The sequence below is a fragment of the Pleurodeles waltl genome, chromosome 11, assembly GCF_031143425.1.
Source record: "Pleurodeles waltl isolate 20211129_DDA chromosome 11, aPleWal1.hap1.20221129, whole genome shotgun sequence".
In the NCBI taxonomy this organism is placed as follows: domain Eukaryota; kingdom Metazoa; phylum Chordata; class Amphibia; order Caudata; family Salamandridae; genus Pleurodeles; species Pleurodeles waltl.
The window spans coordinates 40993738-41011797 of record NC_090450.1 but is presented as its reverse complement, the minus strand read 5'-3'; the positions used below and the strand labels follow the sequence as shown (position 1 = coordinate 41011797).

General features: G+C 43.5%; 1 protein-coding gene across 1 annotated transcript in view; it reads left to right on the top strand.

Moving 5' to 3' along the window:
* Positions 1-18060, top strand: part of LOC138265063 (dehydrogenase/reductase SDR family member 4-like) — a 93205-nt gene that overhangs the window by 29218 nt on the left and 45927 nt on the right. The window contains exons 4-5 of the mRNA XM_069212612.1: positions 1211-1281; positions 1948-1999. Coding sequence (XP_069068713.1) covers positions 1211-1281; positions 1948-1999 — 123 coding nt within the window. The remainder of the gene's footprint in view (positions 1-1210; positions 1282-1947; positions 2000-18060) is intronic.

The window sequence follows — 18060 nt, the reverse complement described above, 5'->3', positions numbered from 1 at the left end:
TCAACTAGATGTCATATATTTTATGATGTGTATATCTGGGCATATGTGTTGGGACATACATCAATGATTGCTCTCTTCAATGTTTTGCGTTCTGCCCCAACTGCAGATATTCTGCCCCAACTTTGGAGATTCAACCCCAACTGCAGCGATTCTGGACCGACTGCTGAGATTCCACCCCAACTACGTAGATTCCACCCCAAGTGCGGGGATTCCACCCCAAGTGCAGAAACTCTGCAGTTCTAAATATACAACTCATAAGTCCCTTTATGAATACCGAAAGTAGTAAGTTAGACTTTTGGTCTAACTCCACCTTTGTCCATCGGGCCTTGTATTTATTGATTATTATAAACTACTATATAGAAAGGAAACACCAACTCTTGATCCTGAGCGTGCCTTCTCCTTGCAGCTCAAGAATATGAGTCATTAAAATCATTAGAAATATCTAATAAAGAAGCTGGGATAGTAGTAAATATACTTAAAAGAGGCAAATACCTATTTTGGATGACTTTCCAACTGAATGATATATTATGTCGTATAAAACTTTATCCATTTCTTGCAAAAGTTTATAAAGAAATTCTACAGAGAACTAGTAATATTACCACCATGGATTTGAATTTTTCCTTTATAACACGATTTCCCAAAAACAAAAACTAATTTTGTGCTCCAAAAATAGACCCATCTCCCTACTTAGAGCAGATTTTAAGATTTTTGCTATCAAACAAATTTTGCCATTAAAATTGGACAATTGTTCAAAAATTAGTGCATCACAATTAGAATGTGCTTTTTTAAATTAAAGTAGGCTCTTTATGGTGCAAATATATTTACCTTATTAGATGTACTAAATTTATATACTAAGCCAGTAGTCACAAAAGTTACAGTAACCCTCTATCACAAAAAAGCCATTTGATAGCGTAAAATTCTCCTTTTTGAATAGAATATTTCTGTTTTCTTGATGCATTCATATCTCTTGTTCCTATACTGCATATGCAAGCTAAGGCACAGGTTAATTACAGGTAAAGATTTCATGTTACAGAATGAGGCTCAGAGGGGACATATGGGTTATCCATTATTATCAATTTTCTTCAATCTGTTTTAGAGCAGCACCCCGTATTTGTGAATGAACCATTTATTTTCCATGCTCATATAATTGCTGCCATTGATGGCATTCCATGTTTTTCCTTCGTTGTGTCTTTTGTTTTTGTGATTTCAGACGTTGAACGTGAACTTGAAGGCAATGTTTTTCTTGGTGCAGGAGGCATTTCCTCACATGCGGAACCGTGGGTAGGTGTCATGAAAAAGTGGGCGGAAGATATTCTGCTGGGGAAAGAGCTGGGAAGTGTTACAGGGGTAGGAAGTTGGTAAAAAGCTAAATAAAAAATAAACAACTATGCCAAAGAGAATGTAGGGTGAATGAGACTGAGATGAGGGCGAGGGGTATGGATGAAGATAGAAAAGGGACAAGTTTAGAAAGCAAGTATAAGGTTGAGAATGAGACAAACTGCTAAAGGAAGGCAAAGGATACAAGTGGAAGATGGAAAGGAAAACGAAGAAGGAACTTGAAAAAGAAAAAAATTACCATACACGAGAGCAAGGCTTTTGGGCCTGGGAGAGAGAATTGGTGAATAAGCAAATAATGAGAGAAAAATACTGATGAATGGCATCAGGTGATGAAAAAGACACTGATGGTAGACATACGATGTTGAGGGAAAGAATCTATAAATATGGTGGTAGGATATGATGTGCTTAGGGCACACTCTGTAGAAAAGTTCAGATATGTATATGGTGAGCTAAAAGGACCATGTTGAAAGTATTGCTTTTATTAAGTATCAATGTAGAAGGATATCTTTGAAAGAGGGAAGAGAAACCATTTCCAAATCTATTGCTGGATAAAATATGTACCTATTTCTCAAAATTTCACAAATACATCCTTTGTTTTGTTTCTTGCAGCGGTGGGTCCATTGTCCTAATTTCTTCTGTTGTCGGCTTTTCAGGTCTGCCAGTAAGTAAAGTTCATTGGCTCTCAGAAGTTATGAAATGATTTTGGGGAATTGCGGAGGTCACAGAAACCATAACACAAAATCTTTGAATGCTTTAATGTGTCATATATTGTTTCTTTTCATCACAGCTTACTGGTGAATTGCGTACAACAGCTGCAGTTCATTGGATCACAGGAGCATCTTATAGTTAGCATTCTCAGTCTTCTCACCCCCCCACACAATAGGCTTCCCAAATATTGGCATCTACAGTTCTTCAAACTCACATAACCACTGTTATAACTGGCAGCTGCTGTCATTTTACCTCTATAACTTGCACATCATTCTAGTCTCCACCTGTCAACTACCACTGCATTTCAAAAACATTTGTTTTCTCCCACAAAAAACACCCTGTGGTTCCAAGCTCCTCGATTTAGACTTGCAATTCCCAATTGTCTCAAAGGAGGAGGTGGAGTCTCATGCAATCCATTTTATATCTATAAAGTTACTTTAAGCAACATGTCTGTTGCATGAGAAGATCACAGCCATATATAGATAGCTAAGATACATAGAGAGAGCTATTACCTAGTGCTGGTCGCCACTAGGTAGTTATAATTAGGACCTAGTTTCTGCATAAAATAATTTTTTTACTTGCTGCTTTCTGGAAAGCTTTGTGGTGATCCATCCGGGGTGGCGCCAAGAGAAGGGGGGGTCCCAAAACACTTTTTCCCCATTCATTTTTGCATAGGGATTTGAAACGGGAATGGCACTGAAACTACTGGACTGAATTACACCAGAGACGTAAAGAAAGGTTGGTCCTGGTCCAGAAAGCGACCTTTTTTGTTTTGGTGTAAATCTGTTCAGTACTTTTAGAGAAATTAAAGAACATCCCAATGTATAAATATAAGGACATGAAGGATTTGCAACCCCTCCTGATCTCATGCTCAGATCTGATTGGCTACCAACAAAGCTGTTGAAATGTTGGCAGCCATCTTGGGACTCGGCTTCAGCCAAGTCCCTGAACAAAATGATAAAAATCTACAAAATGAGCCAAGGTACGAACACCCTGATCCCTTAGCTCTGGTGCTGTGGTCCCAAAGGGGCCCCCAGGGCTAAAAATATATATTTTTTAAAAATGTTACTGAAAATTCACGAAGGGGTCACAAATCTGTGGTACAAATAAAAAAAAAACAAGAACCAAGCATGGGGTCCTGTGCTTGTTTATAACTAAGCCCCAGGATGGGCCAGGTCCTAGAGGCACTTTTCTCTTTTTAATAGGCGGGGCCTCCTGGCCCCCTACAACCCTGGTGATCACCACCTCCCTGGGGTGAATTATAAAATATGAACATGGGGGACCACGGCCCTTTGTGCCCAGGGCACCACCACCCCTTAGGGAAAAAATGCTTTTATTAATAAATGGGTGACCCGGTGGCCTCCCTCACAGCCCCGGGGTCCACCACCTCCCTGGGGCTATACTGAATTATGAGCAGGGCATGCGACTCCACCACGCCCTGAGGACCACCATCCCCTGGGACAAAAAATGGTTTCATATCATGGGAGAGGGCTGATGGCCTCCCCGAACTCCCAGGGACCATCACCTCCATAGCGTAATACTGAAACATGAGGGGGGCACACTGCCCCCCATGCTAGGGGGACCACTACCCCCAGGGTATTTAAGAAATTGGGTGTGGGGGGCCACTCAAGCCCCCACAGCCCCCAGGGACCACCACCCCTCAGGGCATTTAACAAATTGTGTTTAGGGGGCCACTCAGCCCCCGGCCTCCCACAGCCACAGGGATAACCACCTTCCAGGTGCTATAATAAAGATAATTACATGGGGTCTGTTTCGGACCCACTTTAGCCCCAGGGATCACCACCTCCCTGGGCTATGATTGATGGAGGGAAGGCTGCATGGCCCCCTCAAGGAGCAACTGATGAAATAGCTTTGCAGCTGAAGCCTAGCCACAGCAAACACTAGGGTTTTTGACAGTAGGGCCTGTCAAACAGGCCCCACTGTCATAAACGAAAGCTTTCATCTCTGTCCCTTACACAGAGCTGCTGCTTAAAGTAGCTCTTTGGTTGCTGAAGCAATGGGGCTATGGGAGAGGCCTTGAGGCTCCCCCAGCGGTCAGAGATAGCATGTAAAGGGCTTAAAAAAAATAACAAAAAAAATAAGTTGGGACCGCAGGAGAGGCCTTGAGGCTTCCCTCCACATGGTCCCAGATTGTCCGTAAGGGCAGATAATGAAATTATTTTTAAAAAATGTCCAGGGACCGTTGGGGAGGACTTGAGATGACCCCAGAGGTCCCAGATAGCCCATAAAGGGCTAAAAAAGGCAAAAAAACAAAGCAGTGAATAGCTCAGTGTGAAGGTCACATACCTTCACATTAAGTGTTGAGGGTTTGAGTCCAGGCGGAAACGTTTCACTCTTTTTTTTGTTTTACTACAACTCTTAAATGCTCATACTGAAAGGTAATCATACTCTTTTAAAATAATAAATACATTTTTATTTTTAATTTGTCCCAAAATATCTCACTGTAAATATGTCATACATCAAAGCCTAAAAAACTCTCTCTCTCCCTCTCTCTCTCTCTCTTTCCCTATCTCTTTCCCTATCTCTTTAAATCTTTCTCCAAACTCACACACCCACTCAGACACTCATTAACCCGCTTACAGACCCACTCAGGCCCTCGTGCACACAGTCCCAGTCAGAACCTCACGCACCCACTCACAGATCCACTCAAGCAGTTACGCACCAACTCAAGGACCCATTGACACATTCCGGCACCCACTCACAGACCGGAGCACCCGTTAAAACACTAATGTACACACTCTCACACTACCAGACAATCTGACAGCCACTATCACCCCCAGATACATCCTCTCACACCTATTTTCACACCCAGAAAGGCTTTGGCCAACTCCTTCCGCGCAGGGCTACAGGGCCATGCACCACATGTGCTCGGGTGGTCAGGGGTGGTTGTCCGCAGGCTCTTGCTGCAGGCCATGTCTTGCGTGCAACCTGCCCTGCACACAGGTGAAGGCCGTGCACTGTGCAAGGTTGAGTGCTTCTAAGGGGTAGGACAGAGCGCCTGCACACAGCAGTGGTTGGATTAACGTATAGTAATTAAAATTGCTATACGTTAAATAAATCATAGAAATTCACTGAAAAAAACAAAGGTTACAGGGACATTGTAGTTATGAAATAGAATTTTTTTTAAACATAGAAATTCGACTAAGAAACCAAAAGCTACAGTGACGTTATAGTTAGGCTCACATTTTAAACTTAAGAAACTATAGAAATACACCAGTTATAGTTAGGGTTATAATTAGAGGTATAGTTAGAGTTACCTCAAGTAACTATAACTTGTGCCCTAAGGTAAATATAATTTACACCCTTGTCATGCACTGCTAATCAACCCTCAAATTACGGCACTGATGACATCTTTGACAACATCATTGGTAAAATCAATGTAATATTTGCAGTAACATTTTTGATGAAAAACTGTGCATGGCGGGTGCGCGAATTATAGTTACCTTAGGGCACTGTAACCTTTGTTTTTTTAAGTGAATATATATATATATATATATAAATATATATATATATATATATATATAAATATATATATATTTTTTTTTAGCAATTGACGAACAAGTCAAAACGTGGCACTCCCAGGATATCATTAATCTTCTTCTTTAATAAGTGATGAACCAAACACCCGACCATGGTGAAGCGTCACATCATTATCAATTACAGACTCACTTGTGCAACTATTCTTGAACTATGTGCATTACTGGATCCTACACTGACACGGGCTAATCATAATCAGCATGCCATCCCTACAGAAGTGCGGGTGCTCTCTGCACTCCATTTCCTGGCCGCTGGCTCTTTTCAAGTGACAGTAGGCATGAGTGCAGGTTGTTCAGAGCCAATGTGTAGCATTATGCTGTCAAGATTCCTGGATGCATTTGTACGACACCAACAGTCCTATGTGAGGTTTCCCCAAAGTGCTGACCTTCCTGCCATCAAGTCAGACTTCAATGCCTAAGTCAACATACCCCATGTGATAGATGCCGTCGATGGAACCCACATAGCTATCATCCCCCCAAGAGTCAGTGAACAGGTGTACAGAAACAGGAAGAACTTTAATTTCATGAACATTCAGTTGTTGTGTACTGCAGACCAGTACATCACACATGTGAATGCCATGTTCCCTGGATCAGTCCATGATTCCTTTGTGCTGAGGAACTGTAGTGTGCCACACAAGATGGAACAACTACAAGAGGACAGAGGGTGGATCATAATTAGGTGTTTCTGTCAGTTATTGCCACATAGCAGACAGCCAGGCTGTCTGCCTCTGGGGCTCGCCAATGAAGGTTCTGTTTTTCACCTTTTTCTAGGTGATTCTGGCTATCCCAACTTGCGTTGGCTCCTGACACCAGTGAGGAATCCTGGAACAGATGCAGAGAGGAATTACAATGAGGCCCATGGACGTACTATCTCATCCACCATAGTCCTTAGCTCCCTTTCTGTGAAGCTTGGGTGTTTGGGAGGTGCCATGGTGAGTGTTGTGAATGGTGTCTTTTGTGGATCTGGGTGAGGGTGCCCTTGTGTGGTTGGGTGTGAGTATCGTGGATTGTGGCGTTCGGTGTCTGCTTCTAGTGTTCTCTGTATTAGTTGGCCTACTTTCATTGTAAAGGATTGTGGGGTGTGTCTGTGAGTGTTTTATAGTGTTGTGGATGTGTGGCAGCTGTGTGGGTTTCAAACTTATCCAATTAATGCATTTCTTGCTATTGGGTCCACTTGCCACCCGTGGCGGTCTGCACTACCAATGGTTGTTCAGCTTCCACTGATGACTGCAGTGATTTATGCTTCATTATTTGAAGGGCGGGATGATTGTGTGCTCGGCGGTGGTGGGGTGGGAGGTCCAGCATTTCCGCCGGCAAAGTCCTGGTAGTGACTGGTGGCAGGGTGATTTTTGTGAGATTCAAATTTTTGCATCATTATATGGTGGGTTTCTGTTCACCTCCAATGGCGGTCTTCTGTTCGCCGTCGACCGCCGTGTTCATAATGAGAGCCATAGTCCCATTTGTTAATTTCGAGAACTAAATTCCCATGTGAAACGTATCCTCTCAAAACATCAATATACAGAATTTTATATATTGGGACCACCTGCTGCAACTGTGACTCAGTAAGAGATGAGTAGGGTGCCTCAATTGAGACGTCCTCTTTATGCTGCCACGGTTAAGGGAGTCCTTTTCACTTCTACTCTAAACTCTAAAAACAAATAACAAAGAAAAATCATTAACCAAACGGAGATTTAAAACATCCGATAAATCTAACATTTAAATCCTAAACGATCATAAGCTCTTAGGGAATCAGAGAGCACTAGAGCCAACTCGCTATTTAGTCCAAATGTTACTCCAGATGTCCATGTAACTCCTCTGCTGCCTTGAGACCTCTCAGGGCCCTAGTATCTAAATCACTGATGTGCCATGATTCTCTTTTGCACAGTCTTAAAATTCTATCCCCTCCTTTGTGGTATTGGTCCACCCTCTCAATGCCATAGCACCTGAAATCTTTCCAATTACTGAAGCGAAACTTTTCAAAATGTCTGGCAACCGGATAATGCTGATCTTTTTTAGTGATTGCATGGATATGTTCAAGCATCATTTTCAGTACTGGATGAATGGTGCTTTCTACAAACTTTAGCCCACGTGAACATTCCATAGACATAGACAACACAAATAGTAGCACAGGTGATAAACTGGTGTATCTTTCTTTTGCGACTGTCCCCTGTGCCATATTCTTGACAGTTTCTGGAGAACGTACATGCTTTGCATTTTCCACAAATATAGAAACCTCTCAGTCTATCTGGACCCCGTTGGCCTTTACACCCGGTAGTGATTGTGTCTCTGTGCATTACTAAATCTCCCATAGCCCATAATCGGATAACATTCCAAACTTTTTCAGTATTTTGTCATGATTCTTTTGACACGCCCACTGTCCACGTTGTATGTGGTGATCAAGCGTGAGGTACTTGTCTCTGCTTGATTAATCCTTTCAGGAGCAAGCAAGTTTCCTCCCTGGTTCTCTGTCTGATCATCTTCTCTGCTTTCTTAAGTACCCAATCCAGATATCCACTCTCTTTGAACTTGGTCTGCATTTTCTTCAGTTCTTTCTCAAAATCTACATTATTAGTACAATTACGTCTGGCTCTGACAAATTCACCATATGGGCTGCTCCACTTAGGCCAATTTGGGTGATTACTTAAGGCATTGAGTATTTCCCGCTGTATGTTTTCTGTAAAACTTGGAAACCAGTCTACTCCCTTCCACTTACACCATTAAATCCCAAAACTCGATCTCTGACTCACTTACTTGACATATGAATTCCAAGTTGAGTCCATTCTGATTAATTCTTTCCACAAAGTCTAAGGCTGACTCTTTGGTGCCCTTCCAAATATGAAATAAATCATCTGGCTGCTCCGGGCTGGCTCCGAGGGTGACCCAGCAGATGGCAGATGAACTGGGATGAATGTGTCCATAACTGGTCTGGAGGTGAGGTGCACTGTATAGACTCTAGGCCCAGACAGGCACGGACCTACCCCTCTTCCGGCTTCTCGTCCACTCAGTCTGATTGGCAAGAACTATATTTAATCTGTTGACTGTGTTGCACTGTTGCATCTTTTTTTTGGGCAGCCTACTGTTGGAGAAGCGCCCTGGGGATGGGGAGTTGGGCTTTACAATTTTGAGTTTTGATGGTGCTTTCGGAGATGTGGATTGTTTGTAAAAGACAGTTAACAATGGATAAGGGGGGGCGGGATGCCGAGGGTTGTTGGGAGGTCCTCAACACTACTGATGTGTTTACTGGGCAGATTATAATTTCCTAACATGGAACATACAGGGGATGGGGTCACCCGCTAAGAGACATATAGTACTGTCCCACCTAAAGAGGAGAGGTGTACATGTAGCAATGCTGCAAGAGACGAACCTCGCCGCAGGTGAAGCCGACAAGTTGAGAAGTAGATGGAGAGGGCAGGTGTTCTCTACTAAGTATTCTGCTTACGCCAGGGGAGCACTGGTCTGGGTTCGTGCTAGAGTCCCCTTTGAGGTAGTATCCACTGACATAGACCAGGAGGGCAGGTTCGTGATAGTAGAGAGAAAGCTGCATGAAGTTCCACTCATTCTGGGTATTATTTATGCCCCCAATCAGGATCAGATCCCCTTCCTACAGTGTTTATCGAGCCACCTTACACGTCAGCAGAATAGAGAGTTGTTAATTTGGGGGGGACTTCAATAGCATACTAGATACTCCACTCCACCGATGCCAGGTGCAATAATGCATAAGGTAGCTAAAAAACTGAGAGAGTGGATGCATGCCCGGGGTTTGACTGATGTTTGGCGAAAACAGCACCCTGATGTCAAGGACTACTCATATTATTGAGGCCTCCACCGAGTACATACCAGGATAGATAGAGTGGTGTGCTCGAACAACCTAGTGCAGGGAATGACCCATTCCAAATACTTGGGGCACACCTTATCTGACCATAATCCCCTGTTACTTACCTGGAGGGTGATTGAGGACATAACCCCATACCAATGTGGAGATTGACCCCAGCTACACTGGAAGATCAGGCACACAGAGAAGCGCTTCGCTTATACCTGACAGACCATATAAACATTAATAAGGGATCTGCCTCCTCCAGATCCATGGAGTGGGAAACACTTAAAGTAGCAACAAGACCACCACATCAGCAGAGTGTTGTGGCTGCCACCCGATGTAACATTAAAGGGAGGGTGGCATGCAGCCCCTGCTCCCCATGTCTCAGAAGACCCTAGGCACCCCATTAACCAGGGCTGAATCCAAACAAAAGTGGACTGGGCATGCAGCCCCTCTCTCTGATAATAAATAGTCCCCAAGGACAACATTCACCCTGGTCAATCTTAAAATAAAGCTTTAATAGAGCCCAGAGACACCATCCCTTGGGGCTAGTCTTCAATTGAACAGAAGGACAGCGTGCGCCCCCTCTTCAAACCTGTAAAGGCCCAGGTGACTCCATCCCCGGGGCAGTTAAAGTTCTTAATCCCAGGGAGCAGACTGGGACAGACTGCCGGGATAAGGGGCACACTGGAACGGGAGCTGATTAGACTAGAGAAGATCATACATGAAGGGGAAAGGAGAAGGAGTGGGGAGGTGCCGGAGCAGGAGGAGTATGAGAAAGCGAGGAGTTCCCACTCTCAGGTTGAGGAGCAGCTCTGATGCCATAGCATGCAGAGATACTTGGCCTCGGTGCAGGCTGAGGTGGGCAGATCTGGTAAGCTGTTGGCGTGGCTGGTGAGGCCAGGAGGGGTAGGGCACCCATCATGAGTGCGCATGATATGAATGGGGAGCGCAGATATAAGCCGGGCCCCATAAATGACGCCTTTAGAGATTACTACACCTTTCTGTATAGGAATCCAGATAAGCTCGGGACAGATGCCCTAGATACCTTTTTACATTCGCTCCCATTGGCTACCCTGAAGTGCGAGGAAAGGGATAGGCTGGGAGGGCCGGTGACAGTGGTGGCAGTACAGGAAGCCATTTCGCAGTTAGCTTCAGGTAAGACACCGGGCACGGACGGTCTACCAATGGATTTTTATAAGAAGTATTTGGCGCTGCTGGCCCCCCAGTTGGTGGAAATGTATACAGAGGCTTTACATCATGGCCTACTATCAGCCTCACTTAGGGAGGCTTTGGTGGTCCCCCTGCCCAAGTCGAACCCGGGGGAGGCATCAGTAACTGATTTTCTCCCACTATCAATGTTGAACAGTGATTTCAAAATTCTCTGCAAGTTCCTGGCGAATCGTTTGCTTCAATATGTACCCACATTAGTACACGCAGACCAAAATGGGTTTGTCCCAAACCGCAGTACCTCGCTGAATCTCAGATGCCTTTTTGCCATCTTACATATGCCGTAGGAGGAGAGTCCTCCCTTGGGGATGTTACTTGCAATAGATTTTGAGAAAGCCTTTGATTCGGCTAGATGGGACTATTTGAGGACAGTGATGCTCTGGATGGGTTTGGGAGAAGGATGGGTAAGGTGGGTGACCTGCTATAAACGGCCCCTCTGGCGAGGGTGAGAACAGGTAGGACGGTCTCAGAAACATTCCCCACATGTAAGGGTACCAGGCAGGGATGTCCTTTATCTCCATTATTATTCGCTCTTGCCGTTGAGCCCTTTGCGGCCCAGTTATGGAAAGAGGGGGAGGGTCAGGGATTAGAGTGGGGACAGACTGAACATATTATTTCACTCTATGCTGACGATATTCTAATCTATCTCAGGGACGGAGAATCAGTGCTTCCCTGGGCCCTGCAGAAATTAGATCATTTTGGAGGTGTTTCGGAGTTGTGCCTCAATAGGGGCAAGGCATTCGTCTTCCCCATGACAGCGGGATGTGATCACCCGCCGCGTGCCCGGAGGACGTGGTGTGGGCCCCACATACTTTTAAGTACCTAGGTGTACAGGTGTTCCATAACAGAAAGGACCTCCGTGACGGGAACGTCGGTAGGGCGCTCCGCTCCCTTCGGGCGTCTATTGGGTTCTGGCGTTCCCTGAAATTATCCATAATGGCCAGAATATCATTGTCTAAAATGATCATGTTGCCCCGCCTCCATTATTACTTCGCGAACCTGCCAGTGTTGATTCCCCTCGTCGTGGTTCCGAGAGTTGAATGTCCTGCTCAGGGAACTTATCTGGGATGGAGGTTGTAGGCGCACAGCGCTCTCGATCCTCTGTAGGCCGACTCTTGCAGGAGGCCTCAGTGCTCCCGATTTTGAATTCTATTACCTGGCGTGCCAGTTGCAGTGGATCTCCAGGTGGTGCACAGGAAAGGGACAATTGGATAGATGTACTGTTAATATCGAGAAGAGCAGAGACCGGATCATAGCACAAATGATAAACCGTCGAGTGGCGCCTCAGGAAGAAAGAGTAATGACGAAGGTAGCCTTGGCCTGTTGGAAGAAATGCTCGCGGCGTGTAGGGGTGAGCCTGGCCTATTCTCCTGCTTTGCCTCTTTCAGTACTAACATTGGATATGGTAGAAGGGAACCTGATGGGTACCGGACTGGGAGTCTGGACGAAGGTGGGGTGGAGTCAGTTGGAAGCCTCTTCCGGGATGGGGTGTTGAGACCCTTGGCCGACCTGATGGGTAGTAATGGAGTCCTGGGTGGACAGTTCCTATTATACCAGAGGTTGACACACACACTGTGAGAACATTGGGACACGGTTAATGCGGAGCCTGCTACACACCGGGTCTTACACCTCCTCCTGACAACGGGAGAAGACAATCACCTAGTCACTAAACTGTACAAGGCCCAAAATGAAGGTATACTAGACCTATTACAGTCCCTGAGGGAGACATGGGAAAGGACGCTGAACAGGGACTTGTTGGACATGGAATGGCGGAAAGCACTGCTGTACCCACGGGTGGTCTCCCGGAACACTCGACTAAGGTATATCTACTACAATTATATCCACAGGACGTACCTCACCCCACATCGTTTGACTCTTATATATGGCATCGTCCCCAAGGTGTGCCCTAAATGTGATGACATAGATGCAGATTTTGACCACATGGTGTGGTGCTGCCCTGAGATCCAGCGGGGCTGGAGGGCTGTGTTGGCCGACCTGAAGTGCCTAGTGGACGTGGAGCTGACCTTGGCCCCCTCTGTGTGTCTGTTGGGTATGAGAGTGGGATCAGTCCTTAGGAAGGTAAATGACCGCTTTCTAGATATGGCCCTGGAGCTTTTCAGGAGGTTAATGGTTTTGGGTTGGAGGTCACCCAGGTGCCCCTCTTTGAATGAATGGAGACGAGACGTATCGAGATGGGCAAGGGCAGAATTACAAGTCCTGAAGCACGAGGAGGCACGTCTACGCCAGACACCTATTGGCCCGGTGTGGGAGGGGGTGCTGGAGAAGTGGGAGCGCATGGTGAGAGACGGGGGAACCCCCGTAAAGAGGACGAAAGGAACTACAGACTAAAGAATGGAGGCGGCGGAGGTGGGACGGCATACTGAATATCGTAAGAATCTATACGGAGGAGACCAGGGCCCAATACTATGCGGGTGAAAGGGATAGTTGGCTATCGGACTAGGATAGGGGTCCCTGAGGATTCTGAACACGGGATGTGGGAAAGTAGCAAAGTAATGAACCAAGTGACCTCTAGATTGTAAAGGAATGATATTGACAGTGCAAAGACCTGGCCCCCACCCTGGCAAGGATACAATGAGGCATACCCCAGCAATTAGAATTTGCCCGCTCTCAAGTGCACCATCATGTTAATATGTTGTTTAGAGTTAGATTGTCTGTTCCAGGGACAAGAGAATGATAACATGGTATATGACAGACGTGATTATATATGTGAAGCACCAAACAAGTGCAGTACCAAGAACTTACAGAAGCGAAATAGTGACATGGTAACAACATGATGTAAATAGCAGATTGAGGAATATGTCAGGATATTGTACTAGATGATGCCTAAGGATGAGATAAGAGTTCGTAAATGCCATACATTGATTTGAATCTGTACAACAGCAAAATGTTAATAAAAACAATAAAAAAAAATTACAAAAACACTTGATGGTCCTAAGTCCATCTTCATGATTGATACATGTGTATAAGGACTTAACATCAACGGTCATGAAGATAAAATCCTCCTCCCAGTGTATGCCTTCAATCCTCCTGAGAAAATCCTTTGTGTCTTCTATGTATGTTGACAGAGCATTAACAAAGGGTCTGAGATACAAATCTATATATCGTGAAGTATTGTCCAAAAGACTCTCTTTAGAACACAGAACAGGCCTGCCTGATGTATTTGGTAGGTTGTCAAAGTACTTCTGTACCTTAGGAATTAAGTACAAAAATGGTATTTTAGGGTGATCTTTTTAAAGATATTGATACTCCTCGGATTCAATCAACGCCTTATCCTTCTACACACTCCCAGTATTGACTATAGTCTCCACGTACTCAACCTGAGTAATCTCATGATAAAATCCTGGTTCTTGTAACTGTCTCATTTCTTCCTTAATATACATAACCCTAGATAATACCACTATATAGCGTCCCTTGTCTGCAGGCTGTATCACAATCTCAGTATCCTTGGCTAATGATTTAATAGCCTTTCCTTGGTCCCAGCTAATACTTTGTTTAACTCTAGTCGTCCTAGACCCCAATTGTATTATTTCATCCACTATTCTATCATGAAACACATCAATTGCATCACATGATAACATGAGAGACACTTCGATTTTGGTCTAAATCCAATTTTCACATTACAATGTTTATTTCTTCCAAGTCCTATTCAACATTTCTTTTCTACACACTCCTTTGTTGTAATTTCATCAGACAATCCACATCGCCCATCACCAGTTCATTGCCTGGCCAGTTTTCTCTCTCTTACTCTTTTTAAATGACAAATACATTTTTCTTTTCAAATTGTGCAGAAATATCTAATTAGACGTATATCATACATCAAAGCCTGAAAAACGTTCTCTCCCTCTCACTCTCTATCAATCTTTCTCCAACTCACCGTACCAATTAATGAAAGCCAAAGAGAAGTGGCAGTCCCAGGGGCTGCAGGTGAGTCAGGTACCCCCAACATTAATTTTGATTGATGCCCGGGGAAGGTGGCGGTCTTCAGGCTATGGAGTGGGGGGTAGAAGGCCCCCACACTTAAATAAACAATGCCACCTGGACTTGGCCCACCCAGGGGCTTCAAAATGTCCCTCTGGGACCCCAGTACCACAGCTAAGGGGTCATGGTGTGCCTACTCAAGGTCCTTTTTTTCTTTTACATTTCTTTTCATGGATGCGGCTGAAGCCGAGTCCTCCCCTGGCTGCCAACATTTCCTTGTTGAAGTGTTGCCAGCCAATCAGATCTCAGCACAAATTCAGGAAGGTTCGCAAAGACTTCACATTCCTATTTATACAAATTTGGATTTCCTTTCATTTCTGAAAAACTACTGAACAAATTTACACCAAACAACATAAAGGGATTTCCTGGAACAAGTGCTAGCTTTCTGCCAAATATAGTGTAATTTAGTTCAGTGGTTTTGGCTTTATAGCTTTTCAAAATTTCCTATGGGAATTAACATTGGAAATGCACTAATTTTGACTCCCCCCTTTATCTCGGCCCTCATTTGATTTTCACCCAAAAATGTTCCTAAGATTTAGGCAATTTAAAAACAGCATTTTCTATAGAAACTAGGTCCTAACTATACCTACCTAGCTGCGACCACCACTAGGTCATATATATGGGTTATATGTATGTGTATATATATCTATATCTATCTATCTATATATGTATATATATATATATATATATATATATATATATATATATATATATATTTATTTGTTTTTTTTTAGTGATGTCTCCAAACTCCAAACCACACCATTTCATCTTCAAGAATCCAGGTCTGCTTTAAAAAGAACGGGCAGCACAAACAGGCTCCAAAATAAGTATATTTATTTCATAGTATTCTCCATTGCAGTAACAACATGAGTGGAGAAGCATTTCGGCCTTAGCCTTAACACACTTTTTTGACCACCTTTTTCTCGGCCCCGCTTTACTGATTGTCCCTATATTTTCCAAGCACAACAAGAACACTTTTTAGGGAAAACTTTGTGACAATTCATCAAATGTGCCAAAGATATCGGCAAGTCAGAAACACTTGTCCTATGGAAACTAGGTCCTAACTATAACTACCTACTTGGGCTCCATCCTGGAAAGTTTTGTGGTATTCTATTAAGCGGAAGCTGAGAAAGAGAGTCCCAAAAAGATTTTTCCCCATTTAGTGTGTCTTAGGGACTCCACATACAGTAACAGTCCAAATGCCTGAAAGGATTAACACCAAATTCGGCAGAAAGCTTTATGTAGGTCCAGAAAGAGTGAATTTTCTGACTTGGTGTAGATCCTTTCTGTAGTTTTTTAAATGATTAAGGCTAAAAAAAAATGAATATTTGACACCACGGAGGAGACAAGAAGCTGACACCGCCAATGCTGAGTTATGATTGGCTGCCACCATATCAACACCCGATGTAACATTACAGGGAGGGTGGCATGCAGCCCCTGCTCCCCATGTCTCAGAAGACCCTAGAGACCCCATTAACCAGGGCTGAATTCCGAACAAAAGTGGACTGGGCATGCAGCCCCTCTCTCTGATAATAAATAGTCCCCAAGGACAACATTCACCCTGATCAATCTTAAAATAAAGCTTTAATAGAGCCCAAAGACACCATCCCTTGGGGCTAGTCTTCAATTGAACAGAAGAACAGCGTGCACCCCCTCCTCAAACCTGTAAAGGCCCAGGTGACTCCATCCCCAGGGCAGTTACAATACTTAATCCCAGGGAGCCCACCCCTGGGGCATGGCAGTTTCCCTGCCTGCATGAGTGAGGGCAGGAAAACATATGTCTACTCCCACCTGGCAGGAACATTTTCAAAGCTTCCTTCCAGGTGGGAGCACACATGTCTTCCCTGCTCATAGGAACACGAGCAGGAAAAGTATGTTTGCTCCCACTCAGCGGGAGCTTTACAAATGCCCAGCTGGGTGAGAGCAGACTTTTGCTTCCCTGACTGTGCTCTTTAGGTAGGGAAACTCACACTGCTCCCACCCAGCAGGAGCAAATAAAACAACAATGTCCGCTCCCACAGCACACAAGAAGGTGCATGCTGGTAGTCGGCTGGGGCCCTGCGGCTTCCCTCCAGCCTCCAAAGTACTTGTTGGTGGGTGCCCTGGGTGAGCACCATGGCACCCACCCTGAAGCACCTCTGGCCCTGCGACACGGGGTACCCAGGGCTAATGTAGACTTTTTGAGGGAGCCTGTGGGTCCACTTTCTATTCATAAAAAAAGAACCCCCACTGGGGCCACTATTGGTTCAATGATGGCAGATGTACGTCCCCTCCTCTTAAAGGCTTTGGAAGATGGGATCCATGTGGCGTTTTGTGGCTCAGGGAGTTGAGTCTTGTGCCCCCTCCCCATAACAAATATTTTTCAGCCCTGGAGCTGGGGGTTCCCCGTTGTAGCTTGTGGCTTAAGGGTAGGCCATGTGGCTCCCCTCCCCTTTATAAATATCCTTGGGCCCTAGGGTAAGCACAGGCAGGGGAAGTTTTGGATTTTAGAGAGTTCAGATTTACTATTCTCACTCCAATGTAAGTAAAAGATGGGAAAGCGGTGAACTATCGAAGGGTCAAATTTACAATTCCAATTCCTTTGAAAATTAATTAATGAACAAAATAAGAAAGAAAAACGTATTTAAAATAAAAAAATATAGAAAATATATAAATAAATATAGAGAACACTAAAAATATATAAAATAAATACACTTCCCTTCCTATTACCCAAAAAACAAACCACACTAAACAATTGAATCCAATAAATAATTCTAAAAATGAAAGATTTTTAATATTTAAGAATTAAATAGAACAATTAATATTAAAACAGTTCATGAATATACATTTAGCTTATACAAGATCATAATTAAGTAAACTGATCAAATCAAATAACGACTAATTAAAAAACAATTAATTAAAATAACAAATTATCAATCAAATTATATAACTTCCAAGTAATAAATGTAATTACATAGAAAATAGTTATAAATTAAATTTACATTATAAATAGCTTCCCATCCTAACCCCTAACAAACACTACACACACTACTAAATTAAAATTGCTAATTAAATGTAACAACATTTCTCATTACATAATTATAAATCATATTAAAAAGTAAATACAAATATTATTATAATGCTGATACCTCATAATGATACATTATTAATTAATATTGATCAAAATATTTTAAAAATATGTTTATACAGCGATATTAAATAAAAAGGTATTGTGTCCAAAATTATATTTTAAACAATGACATTAAATAAAAACATGTTTTGCATACCTAAAAATCTATATTTACATCTTATACTTTCTGTCCCACAATATTTTGGAGTTTACATTATTTTCACTTGTTATTTGTGTCATAATAATTTTTCTAAAATATTTTAGTAATTCTCCCCTTGGCAGAACTGCACACCCCTGACAACTTC